The sequence below is a fragment of the Primulina huaijiensis genome, chromosome 9 (genome assembly GCF_012295235.1).
Source record: "Primulina huaijiensis isolate GDHJ02 chromosome 9, ASM1229523v2, whole genome shotgun sequence".
In the NCBI taxonomy this organism is placed as follows: domain Eukaryota; kingdom Viridiplantae; phylum Streptophyta; class Magnoliopsida; order Lamiales; family Gesneriaceae; genus Primulina; species Primulina huaijiensis.
Genome location: NC_133314.1, coordinates 2,017,780 through 2,031,749, shown reverse-complemented (window position 1 = coordinate 2,031,749; position 13,970 = coordinate 2,017,780). Strand labels below are relative to the sequence as shown.

The window sequence follows — 13,970 nt, the reverse complement described above, 5'->3', positions numbered from 1 at the left end:
TCGATACTTTTGAAATTATATTATATAGTTGAAGCATTAAATGTAGGAGCCATACTTTGATAATGCTTCCAAATGATTTACTTCTTTTAATGCAACGCACGCAGGGCATGCAAAAGGTTGCGAAGGTGGGCTGCCTTTGTATGACAAGTAAGTGACAAGTCAAGTAACCAAGAACAAATCGAAATACCAAGTAAATATTACAATCCAAAAAAGGAATTGATTTATTTTTATTTTGATTTTTTAACATGCGAGGAATGTAAAAACAATACACCCATTGGGTTGGGTTTACTGGTACGATCATTGTAAATATTACAATATTTTCTTGATTTGATTCGAGAGAAGATCAGATTTAAAAACCCAATTTGTCATCGCAACACATGAGCTTTGACTCACGTTTTCGAGATTTTCTTTGAATAGAATACGTGTGATTGAGCAGTCTCTCTCTCTCTCTCTGTCCCTGCATCAAACCCTTTTGCTGAGGTCTCTTGTTTTCACAAAATTTATGTTTCTTGGAGCTTTCTTACATCGTATATCGTTTCCGTTTAAGCACTTGTCACTCTCTGTCGGAATATCTGCATCCTGCATTTAATGCTGTATCGGCAGTAGTCTGAATTTGGTTCCACTCTGGAGGATTTTATACTTCAAATAATCTGCATTTAATGCTTCGATGAATCTAAATCAGATTGAAATTAAATGCAAGTTGAATTTGGTAGGTTTTATGTTCTGAGAGGTATTATTATACCTTTCCCCTTTCTTTTTCTTACGCATTCTTGTTTCCATTAGCTGCTTGTTCTTGTTATGAAGGTAGGTAAAAAGTTTTATTAATGGGATTGTTTTCTAAAATGGGAAAGTGGGTCGAAGTATTTATCATCAAGAATGTAATTTCGGAGACTATTAAGGCGTGGAATTTGAGATTTTTTTTGTATTTAGGACCGCTTTTGGCAAATCTGTTGATATTGCGTATGGATAAATAAGAGCAAGACTTGCACATCTTTGCAAGGTTTAATACTTCGATTATGGGAAATCTGAAGAACTTTGAACAGAAGAAGAGGCAGTTGTCTCCAGGGGAGACCCAAAATCTGCTGATAGAAGAGGTAAATTTCATCGGCGGATCATGTTTGTTTGCTATTTTCCCCTTTGATCTTTCAAGCCATTTCGGTATGAATGATTTATGTTTTGAGAAAACACGATGTTGAAATGAAATCTAAATTAAAGTGCCCACAAGAAATCAACTTATTAAGCCAAGGAAAAAAAATGAAAAAAACGTGAGTTTTGACATCTGTTTTGTTTTTTTCTTCTTTTTTTGGGGGGGTAGATTTTACAACTTCAGAAACAATTAGAAAGCCAAACTGCGGTTCGATCTGCACTTGAGAAGGCTATGAATTGCCAGCCTCTGTTAGATGATCCTGCATATAAATCACTTTCCCAGGTTCTGTTCTTATTTTTTTACCATTGAAGATGTTTATGTTTTCTCTCAAATCCTTAAAAGATCCCATCTTTTTTAATGTCCAGCCAGCTGAGAATCTCATTAAAGAAATCGCCCTTTTGGAAATGGAAGTGGTGTACTTGGAGAAGTATCTTCTAGCTATGTATAGGCTAAATTTCGCCAAAAGGGTATCTTCCTTACCTACGGTGGACGAACATCAGACAGCCGATTCAAGAACAGTTGGTTCTTTGGTTATTGAAGTGCCAAGAACTAATTTAGGATCGGCGAGTGAAGATTCAATCATAAGATGCAGCAAATCTGTGAAAGACGGCAATCGAGGAGGCCATTTACGTTGGAAATGTGATGATATTTTGGGAGCAGAGAGTCTTGTTGATAGTGGCATTGACAGAAGCCATTCTTCATTGTCTCAGTATTCAGCTTCTTCCTTTAGAACCTCACCTCCCTACGAAGCTGTTGACTCTTATCATTCCTTGCCTCTGTCGATGCTAGAGGTAATTAATCTTTGATTATCAGGGAAAATTGGTTATGATCTTACTTATGCTTGGTGCTCACTCAGGCAATATTTCTAAGCAAATTTTGATTCATATGGACATGAATACGATGTTCTTGTGTCGTTTCACCAGCGGGCACGAGACTCCACTTCCAATGCTAATTTGGCAGAGTTTCTTGGCTCAAGGCTTCCCAATCGTGTTTGCGAAACGCCCAACTGGATTTCCGAGGAGATGATCAAGTGCATCTCAACAATATACTGTCACCTTTCTGATCCTCCTTTGTTCAATCACGGTTCAAATTCCAGCCCACATACATCGCCACTGATTAAATTTTCTTCACAAGGACTACAAGACTTGAGCAGCTTATCTTGTGAAGAAAATTCATCTTCTAATCCGCGTATGAACAATCCTTTCCATGTTGTAACTTCCAAAGATTTTAGTGGATCTTTCCGCTCCGTAATCGAGGTACAAGACGTTGTTCGAGAGCCCCAGAGGCTAAATGAGGTGGAAGCCTTGCTGCAAAAGTTTAGGTACCTGAAATCCTTTAGCTTTTGATTCCTTTTTCGGAGTCGCAAGCAGTCAATGTTGGCCATTGAATATTTGAGTTGCACTGAGAGTTTCAATATCGCGGCAACCATTCAGTCTTACACAATCCTTGTTTTACTTCCTAATGTTCTTAGTTTTTTACTACTCTTCTCAGGTTTCTCATTTCTAGGTTGGCGACAGTCGATCCCGGAAAACTAAAACATGAAGAGAAATTAGCGTTCTGGATCAACGTTCACAACGCCTTAGTGATGCATGTAAGGATTTAATAACCGAAGGGCTGACCGAAAATTCAATCGAGTGGACAAATGTTCTTATTTGTTCTTTCTTATTATATTGTCCTGATACCATTAAGTTTCAGTTGTTTTAGATATTACAATGTCTGAATCTTGGGCAACCCATGTAAAATGATGCAGGCATTCTTGGTTCACGGGATTCCAAGAGGAAATCAAAAGAGGACCTCTGTAGCTCTCAAGGTAGTAAATTCTGTTGTCACATTCCTTAATCTTCAATTCTTTGATTTTTATTTTTATCTTCTGTAAGGTGTTATAAATATTCTGATTGATTCAGGCTGCATATAACATAGGAGGCCACACCATTAGTGTCGACGCTATTCAAAGCTCGATACTGGGATGTCGTTTGCCGCGTCCTTCTCAGGTATTCCTTCAAAGTACTGGTGTTTGGATCGAATTCACTTAAAATATTATTTGATTTTGTATGCAAAAATGATCGAACTAGCGCCGAACTTTGAGTTTTGTTCCATACATAGCGAGTAGTCTTCGAGCTTCCAAATATTTATTAATGTTTTGCCAAACATTCAACTCCATGGCCTAATGGAACTCGATCCCTTTCTTACAGTGGCTTCACTCATGGTTCTTCCCCAAGACAAAGTTTAAATCTGGAGAACCTCGAAAATCGTTCGCAGTAAAGCATCCAGAGCCTCTGTTACATTTTGCGCTTTGCTCAGGATGCCAATCGGATCCATTAGTAAGCTGCCAATTTACTTTCACTGCATAAGTTTAAAAATTTGTCTTTTGGGAATACATTAATCAACTTCTTCCAGGTTCGTTTATATACGCCAAAGAATATTTTCCAGGACCTAGAAATAGCGAAAGAAGAGTACATTCAAATGAACATCAGGATACATAAAGATCAAAGACTGCACATACCGAAAAACGTGGAGTTTTTTGTAAAGGAAATGGGGTTATCTCCATCTGGGGTGGCAGAGATGCTCGAGCTTTCGATGCCGGATTCTTTGAGAAAGAATTTTCAGCAAGGAAAATACTGCAAAAAGATCGATTGGATTCCTCTCAACTTCGCCTTTCGTTTCCTGATATCAATCGAGTTAGTCAAGTGAGATGTGTGTGGATTCTTACTAAGAACCATTAGGGAAGTGATTGTTTTGTGTAGAACTGCGTAAAATGACACGTTTGAATGATGGATAAATCATGAGTCATAGCCGAGTGCTTTGGAATCCGAAAAATCGCAGTTCAAGAACATCTAAGATTGGTGCATGAAGATGTTAGCTGCGTGACGACGGATATGTGGGATGAATCTCATCTTGAGGTGTGTTCATTTCATGGCTGTAGAGTGATTCATCTGTCATTCCCAAAATGGTTCACATTTATTTCAGATTGCATGCAATATGGTGTCGATTTATTTAATCCATGAGCTTTTCTTGTTCCTTCTTCAAGAATTATTATGACTTTGATTTAACTTAGTTGACAAAAATTCCCGAACCAAAATCCGTCTTTATGAAGTAAAACTCAATACACAAAGAATTTTTCAAACTATAGTACATTGAAAAATAAATAAATTTTTTTTCCCTAATGCTTATACATAAAAAATTTGCATGACAAATGTAAGCGAATGATATTAAATTTATGGTTATTTAATTTACATATTTTTCATTTTTCGTTATGCTCACAATCCACTCTTCTAATGATTTGAATTTTTTTTTCATTGGAATGATGACGTGGCATTATAAAACAAATAGCGTGCCACCGAAAATTGTTGACCTAGTGCCGGACTTTGCTTACGTAGCTGATGCCACGTTAACCTTTTGAAAAAAAATAACTAAAATTGAAAAACAATACAAATTAGTGGATTAAATTGTAAATTGATCGCTAACAAAAATATATATAAACCACATTATCAAAAATATAATTTCCGATAATTTATAGTAAGTTGTATACTATGGATAAAAAATTGGCCCACTAATTATTGGATCACACTACTTATTGAGGCTTCTTGGAGTACACCTGGAAATAAAAATATGTTCCAAAGCTTCTTCAAAAATAAAATATGGGCCTGATTAAATTTTTAAACCTTTATTTTTTTTTCTTTTTTTAGTGAATAATCCCGTAAGAAGTTTATAAAATCTTGGTTTGGGCAAAAAATGACCATCATATTTTTAAAATAACATTTTCAATCACAAGTTTTAACGGATTTAATAAACTCCCCATCTCGGAGCTACTTTACTATATTCCAAATTTAATGGCATTAGCAAACTCCTTATGGTAGCTCGTTAATCCATCGTCAACGGTATGTGTAGCCGTAAATCTTATTGTATTCATTGAGGTATTTTGTAGTGTGATATAAGTTATTAGAGTCGTCAAAACAAATTAGTGGACGATTGATCCAATGTACTTTGCTAGTTTATAGTTATATTAAGAGGGTTGTCCTGTAAACCATCACAACCCATAATTTGGTAGGGCGATGAATTGTCATTCCAGTCCGCCTATTTGGCGGGGCGGGGCGGGGCGGGGCGAGCCTGACAGATATAACCCATTTTGAACAAGTATGGTACAAGCTTGAAAATTCCAAAAACTAAGGTTTGCTATGCGATAAATTTTTTTGTTTGGTGGTTATATAAATGTCTTGATATAAAAGTTCCATGATTCTGCAAGTCATCGACTATTAATTCCGACATGTTGATGGGCTTATCTTGCTAATTAAATGGGGTTAAAAGATCGTAAAAACTCATGTGAGATGGTCACGTCAATTTTGTGAAACAAATATTCTATTTGAGTCATCAATGAAAAATATTATTTTTTATGTCGAAAATATTATTTTTTATTGTAAATATGAACATGATTGACATGTTTCACGAATAAAGATCTATAAGACGATCTAACAATAAATTTATCGTCATCCATAAATGCATAGTGCATGGAAATAATAAAAAGAGACAAGTCATGCTAAAAGCAATTTCATATGAAATTTATGGACCTAAAGTCCCAAACCATTCTTCAACTCGCACACTACAAGTCCTAAAAGTAGGACATCATTAATAATCCCTCATGTGGTGAATTAACTACACATCTTCAATTGCATCAATTCCTTGTGCACAAATTGTTTATTTACATCATATTTGTATGTCACGGTTGTGAAAGAATAGATGATATAGAATTTCTCGTCCAATCAAATTTATTTACTATTTCATCAATATCATACATTCGTAGATTAACTCTCCGATATGTATAACCTACAAATAATAGAGTTTTAGTCGTCAAAGAACTCTACTCGCATAGTAAATCTTCTCCTATAAATATCAGGTTCAAGTAATTGTTTATGTATTCATATATATTCACTCATAATAAGCACATACAATACTCTCTATATTTTCATATCATTATTTGAGCATCAGAAGAGCTACGCCAGAACAACTTTCCATCCCCTCTCTAATGTTCTTGTTCGTGTTTTTAGATTCGACGGTTTGACTCGAACCTCCAAAATGAGATCTGATCTCTTGAAGAGTCACTCACTGACTCAGATATGATCTCTTATCGAGTATCGCAATTTTCACCAACATCAATAGATAATAGCGGATGTGAGTTTATCACATATTATAAGCAAGCCATACTTGATAATAGATTACATAATTTCATTTAAAAAAGTTGGTTTCCCTTAACGAACCATAATGGGCTCAAAAAATTCTGAGATATTTCAAAAAATGATTGGCCATATCTCATCCCACTAATAGGACTTCCACAGCTATGCAAATTGTTATGTGGCAGAACCATTTAATTTTCAATTATTGGTACCTTTAAAATATGAACACTTGTATTGCACAAAATGGTGACACTTGCACGGTTTGGTATTAAACTAAAAGCAACGGCTTGAATCTATAAACCGTTGACAACTTGAAAGTAACAACTTTCTCAAATTTACTTTTATCATAAATTAGTGTACTAAAATGTGAGCGACTAACCATCGCTTAGCGTCTAGAAGATTAAGCGACCACCTAGACGATTTTTAAATTATATATCTAATTTTTTTGGTTAATCTTCATATTAATTTATTATATTGGATTCAAATTAAAAATTAATTGTTTATCTTCCTCTTTATCCGATACAAATTGTAATAGCCCAACCTTTTATCATGTTAATAGTTATGGTTTTTTATTGTTATGAACATGTTTTATGATTTAATGATTAAGATGATGTAAAATGGTTATTGTTTATGGTGATGTTTATTAAATGGTTAGGTTATTGTTTGATGTTTTGTTTCATGGTTTTTGATGGTTATGGGGATGAATGAGTCTTGTTGTCATGGTTTTTACGGATAATTTGATCATGTATTTTAATGGTAATGAATGTGTAGAATAGAAAGTTGATCTTGAGCCAAATAGGAAATGGAAGCGCAGAAACGGTATAAAAATGTGGCAGTATTTGTGGTTTTTAGCATAATGTTTTGTGTATTGATTCAATTGATGTGAGGTTACTTACATTAGAAAGATAAGATATAAGGTTATAACTTTCATGTTTTGAGTTTTATTCAAATCATTGTGGAAGACAAGCCAAAAGCACCCCGGAGTGTGTCATGTGTATTGTTGTTCTTGATATGACACATGTTGGGAAATTGAGCATAACTTTTTACTATGACCTTCAAATAACATGAGGCCAATTGGATATGCAAGCCAAGACAAAGGAGCTACAACTTTCATGTTTACCACTTTTCCTAATTATGAAGGGAAGAGGCATTTATGGAGCAATATTTGAGTAAGCTACGCGTAGAACGCTGCAGGTGGCAGCGCTGAAGCCCTGGCTCCTAGGCAGCGCCGCGGAGCTGCCATGCCGTAGCATGGGCGCCGCAGTGCCAAGGAATGGCGCCGCGGCGCTAGACAAGGCAAAGGTGTGTTTTGGAAACACGATTTTAGGCGTTGGGAAGGGTTTTAAATACCATATCTCGAATTGCCATTTCCTTCTATTATTTCCTTCTCCCACGTTTCAAGCCCTCCTCCCTCAAAGATTTTCTCTCCTTCAAGTTACACTTCAAGTACAAGAAAGTTAAGATTTTTAGCTTCTTCTACCTTAATTTCCAAGCTTTAAGGTAAGGATTTTATCTTCTTGAGTTGAGAAGGGTTTGAGGGTTGAAGGTATATGATGGACTGATTGAATTTCCTATCCTTCATAGTGTTGATTGATTTTCATATGTTATCTTATAGGAACTTCTTCAGGATGATCATAGCAACCAAGTGATTATGGGTTGTGAGTAGAAGCTTCCTTTCAAGTGCTCACATGATGTTTATATGTATCAAGCCATGTTATTGTTAATTAGCTCTTTCCATTGACATATAATTGATATGTATAGTGTTATATATTCATTGTTCAAAGATTACCATTGAATTCATTGAGGGAGCTAATAAACCATTGTTCCTACCAAGTGTTTGTTAAAATGCCTCAATGAAACTTCCTATGATTAAAGCCAAGGAATGATAGTAATTCATGCATGTCATTGGCCAATCACATGATTATGAAGTATCTCTCACAATTTTGATATTTATATCAAAGAGATACTTGTCACAGGTCACAGTTCACAGAACTGTCATTTCCTTCCTTTAATTCATGATATGATACCCTTTACATTGATTTGAGATTTATGATTCATTCTTTATCGCCATTGTCATAGCCATGTTCTAAGCCAAATCTATGTATATGTAATTGCTATGTACAGTTTCTTACTTACTGAGTTTTATTCTCATTCCAGTTAATGTCATGTGATGCAGGTGATAAAAAGAACTGAAATGGATTGTTCGAGGTGGGAGAAGTCATATAAAATGCCATGGGAAAGACTTTTTGGTTATGTCACTTTAAATTGTGGTGGAATGAACATATGTAAAGCTTTAAAATATCATGTATTTTGGTAATGAATGATGGGAAAACTTTGTATTGACTTTTGATTATGTATAGATAATCTGTTGTGACTAGTAATATTGCTAGTTTTAAGAAATGGTTATAATGTAAATGTTATTTAGTACTTTTCCTTTTAAATGAAATGCTCCCGCGTACGTTATTTCTATTAAATGTTATTGTCATGGGAGTGGGTTGTTTCACAAATTGATTTAAAAATATGTCAAATAATATTTTTCAAAAAAGTACAAAAAAATTTATACATTACATTAGGCAGCTGGCTAGACGGATCTGAAAATTAGGGTGGTGGGCGGTTCTTGGTGACGTCTTTTAGAATATTGATTATAATATAAGAAGCTGATAATTTACATATAATTCTAATTTGTAAATTTTCATCGAAATTAACGACTAGATACATGGATTTAGTTATTAATCATGTTTGAGGAACTATTAATTACATGTGTTCTAAATTGAGGCTTACATAATAGATACAAACAAAACCTAAAACTATTCTGATAAGGGATTTTAAATATATTAGATCCATTATTAAAAAAATTTCAAATAAAAACTTGTAAAAAAGAAGAAGAATCTTTGTTTCATTTATTTAAGAATAATAAGATCCATGAGCCCATCAATCATATCAATTTTTGTGTCTACGCAACACGTACATACATTATCATGTTAAGAAAAAAAACCATATAATAGGATATTGTATTCGAATTTTAATACGCTTTTCCAGTGCTACGTTATCTTTTAAAATAAATTAATTTCCACAATCAATTTTATAATATGGCTCATTATTTATCACCTTTGCTTCTTAAATCCCGGAAGCAACGTGTTTAATCCATCGATTAATGAATCATGATAAACTAATAAATCATATATATATATATATACACACACGTTTGTTAATCATTTTATATGATTATGTTCGTATAACAAAAGAAACTTATATGAGACCGTTTTACGGTTCAATTTTGCGAAATATCTAACCCGATCATGACAAAATATTATTTTTTTATATCAAAAGTATTACATTTCATTTCATTGCAGTTATGAATTAGGTTGACTAATNATGACAATTGGATTGTCTAATAATTTGAATCCAATTATCGATATGCTATCACATGTATATATTTTTATCCTATAATATAATATAGAATTAATCTTCGTTCATAATTAGTAGCTAAATATAATGTTTAGTAATTACTTAAGTTGGTTATCAGCTTAGCTTAATGATAGTTATTATAGCATTAATTATTATTATAGTATTATCGTGTCAAAAGCCTTCTCTAACACGTTAGCTTTAACGTTTTGTAGCCGCTATTAGGTGCAATGCATTTAGGAATTCTAGTATTTGATAACTTAATATTGAACACGTATGACATTTATTTCATACCTCCTAACTATAATTATTAATACCTTTTGAAAAATAAACCCAACAAATGTAAAAGGTTTGTTTGCATTCACAAGAGACCTTCTAAAAAATATATATTGATATCTCTAAAATCTAATTCGACCTGACTCGGGTCACATATGAACTCATCTATAAAAATCAGGTTCCGAAGAACAATGGGGTCAAGCCCAAAAAGTCCGACACTTAGCTCGGAAGTTGAGCTATCCTTTACTCGATAAGAGTCTATTGATCGAGCGGCCGAACTCAATGGTTACCGATCCGAGTTTAAATAAATATGGCGGTCAATAAATTTTTTTTTTTGAATAAAACTCTTAGAGTGGGTCTCATGTGAGACCGTCTCACGGATTATAATATGTGAGACGGGTCAACCCTACCCATATTCACAATGAAAAGTAATACTCTTAGCATAAAAAGTAATACTTTTTCATGGATGACCCAAATAAGAGATCCGTCTCACAAATATGATCCGTGAGACCGTCTCACGCAAGTTTTTGCCAAACTCTTAAATAAATATATGAATATAAGAAAAGAATCTCAAGAAAGTCAATATATGTAACTCAAATTCATGAATAATTAAAGATAAGAGGAGATCAACGTAAATCTAGTATCTTGAGAAACTTACCATATCAGAGTCATTTTCATATGAAAGACTTGTCTTGCTAGAGTTTTGATCATATAAGATATCTGATATCAACTCTATAAAAATCAGGTTGTGTCTAAAATTTTATTCATTCATTCATTTCTTACACAAATACTACTGTTTTCGCATACTTATGTTTGGTCTCATGACTGACTTAAGCATCGGAATAGCTACGCCAGAAACACTTCATACATCCTCTAACTTTTGTACGTCCGTGTAGATTCAACTCGGTTTGCAGCCGATCAGCGAGGCTCTTATTGGCTCACTACATACCAGCCAACAAAAATTGATTTTTAACTCATCAGATCGAACTCTGTGTACTTTTATGTCAAAAATATCACTTTTGCAGCTACCATCAGGTGCAAAGCATTTAGGACTTCTAGTATTTGATAACTTAATTTTGAACACGTGTTACTTTTATTTCATACCTCCTAACTATAATAATTAATAACTTTTTGAAAGAAAAAAAAACCCAACAAATGTAAAAGGCTTGTTTGCATTTATTCATTTTATTGAAAATGAATCCTGATAAATTAGCAATAACATATCATATGAAATTTATCTGCTTGTCACAATTTATTTGATATAATCAAGGATGTAACAGTTGTTAATTTTAAATTTTACAATTTCAAAAAAATCACACTCATCGTCTTGAAATGAATTTTCGGGCTGCTTATAGCAATAAATTAATATTGTTAAAATTTAATTCAACTTATTAATTTACAAAACTATCCACAGACTACACACGTTCTCATAGAGAGTGTGTGTATATATGTGTGTGTGTGTGTGTTTTTTATTTATTTATTTATTTATTTATAAAAAAGCCACATTTTACCTACTTTTGGGGACACGTAGAAAGCCCTATGCGCACAATCGGGTAATTCTACTTGGTCAATGATCATTAAATGCTGCCCAATAAGACGACAAAATCTCTCTAAAATTACCGATACTGACAAATTTGGGCTCATTTTCAGAATACAAAATCCAAATATTAATATAATATCATATAATATAATGACAATTTGACAGTTGGATGTTATTAATAAAGTACGGGACAAGTTTTTCGATAGAACAATGATCGATCCATTCTGCGGTCCGAATTATAGTCGATGGACCTTTTGAAAGTCAATAGATATGTTGTAGATTTCAAAATCTAATTTATTCGAATATCCACTTAAATTTTTGTTTGACATCTTTACAAATTAATTTTTTAAAAAATATATTTTAGTCGATTCAAATAATAAAAAATGCAATATTTTTTTACATCATAAATATGAGACGACGAGTCAATATGTCTCATGAATATAGATTTATAAAACGATCTAACAACATATTTATTCATACATATAGGTACGATCGATCATGCAATAATGATAAGAAGACTGCAAAAATTTTAAATTATCACTATATATTTGTCATTTATAATATATATAATATACTACTAATTTTCTATGTAAGAATCATTCATTCATTTATATATAATAATACAAGTCTTCGAAACATCAAAGTACAAATGATAGTGTGTTATACATACTTAGCTTTCATTTTTTTTTTATCATTCGTGTTATATATTTTTCATTTATCTCACCAACAAATCGAACGATATCTTATATTATAGATATCTTGGAACTACAGCGTTCCTTGCTATTAGTGGTAGACTTTAAAAATATATTAAAGCGTCACGTTGGCGATAGTGACATTTTGTCTTAATTTTGTGTGAGACGGTCTCAAGGGTCGTATTTTGTGAGACGAATCTCTTATTTAGGTCATCCATGAAAAAACATTACTTGTTATGCTAAGAGTATTACTTTTTATTGTGAATATCGGTAGGGCTAACTCGTCTCACAGATAAAGATTTGTGATATCATCTCACAAAAAACCTACTCATTTTGTAAAACTGTATCATATACCTTTTTTTTGAAAAAGAAAACCCCCATTATTTAGGTAATAGATGTAATTTTCAAAATTTGCATGAGCTTAGTGACTTGCATATACGGAAAGCACGCTTAGCCTAATTTGGGCTGTCGTATTCTTATGAAATGATTGAGTCCTGATTATTTAATTTTTAGGAAAAAGAAAATAAAAAAAGTTTTGGTAGAATGTGTGTCTTTTTAAATTCATTATAATTATGATTATATGCGAAATTACCTAATATAAATTAATTCAAATAAATAAATAAATAAATAAATAAATTTGAAATTCACGACTTCAAATCTCTCGATATTGACATACTATTTTTTTTTTTGTGTACTTCCAGAACCAAATCAATAGAAAGTGACTTTTAAACCTTTTGATTTATGGATCTAAGAACAATCAAATGGCTTTCGATTTGTACAATATCTCTATTGGTTGTTATATATAAAAGTAGTGTTCGTAAAAGTTTATTTTAAATATTTTTCGATTTATATACATAATTTTCAAATATCTAATTGGTAAGAAGTTTAAAAAATATATATTTTTTAAAAATCTTGCAAATATTATCAAAATTGTGCACTACATTGTTTTGATTATATAATTTTTAAATTACGATTTAAATTTTTAGAAAGAGATTGTTGATATGACATGAACATAAAAATAAAAAGCTTAAATGGCATTTCTAATGTTAAAGGCCTAGGAGACATGGATAGCACAAAGATAGAAACTAGGTGTCCTTCCCCACTTATTAATTGAAATCTGGTGATTTTCTCGTTATTCTATTTTGATTCTAAATATAATCAATATAATGTATAATAAATTTAGCAAAATTCGTTTTTTTTGGGTCTGAAAAATTTGTCTCTATGCAATTTTAGTCTTCAATATTGTCAAAATTTACTTTTATTTCGTTATTTTTATTTTTTGACAATTCTAGTTAGTGTCACATCAATATTCATGATGAAAGTTACTAAAATTATCAAAAAAATAAAAATATGCAAGATTATAACTGAAATTTGATAATATATTACCAAAATTATAAAGTGACAAAATTATAAAATAACAAAAAATAGTTTCTCTTGAATTTATATGCTCTACTTAATAAGTAAATGTCAAGGTTTAAAGTGTTTGGGGGAGTTTTTAGGCTTTGATTTTTTTTCTTGTTATAAATATGTTATTCATAATTGTTGGTGTACTTTTTTTCTCACCAAAGACAGCATTAAAAGTTAAAATTTTTTGTTTTGACAAGCAAAATTTTATTGAACGTCATATGATTTAAACAATTTATAGGGTGTTCAGATTTGATTTACCTTTTCTTTTAAGAACGTTCGACATCTAACTAGTCCGGGATTAGCGGAGTTGATTTTTCTTGTAGATCCCTACGAAC

General features: G+C 32.4%; 1 protein-coding gene across 5 annotated transcripts; it reads left to right on the top strand.

Moving 5' to 3' along the window:
- The first annotated feature begins 317 nt into the window (after nt 1-317).
- On the top strand, nt 318-4,168 carry LOC140984120 (uncharacterized). Of its 5 annotated transcripts, none has more exons than XM_073451321.1 (10): nt 318-480; nt 931-1,094; nt 1,316-1,429; nt 1,513-1,938; nt 2,071-2,468; nt 2,639-2,738; nt 2,898-2,957; nt 3,052-3,138; nt 3,340-3,468; nt 3,545-4,168. In XM_073451321.1, the coding sequence occupies exons 2-10, from the start codon at nt 1,017-1,019 to the stop codon at nt 3,836-3,838; spliced, it is 1,686 nt and encodes a 561-aa protein (XP_073307422.1). In that variant the 5' UTR covers nt 318-480; nt 931-1,016; the 3' UTR covers nt 3,839-4,168. The 5 variants fall into 5 exon arrangements, with proteins under 5 accessions (XP_073307422.1, XP_073307421.1, XP_073307423.1 ...); XM_073451320.1 differs by having other exon boundaries at nt 318-709; XM_073451322.1 differs by having other exon boundaries at nt 318-730; nt 1,001-1,094.
- Nucleotides 4,169-13,970: the final 9,802 nt, after the last annotated feature.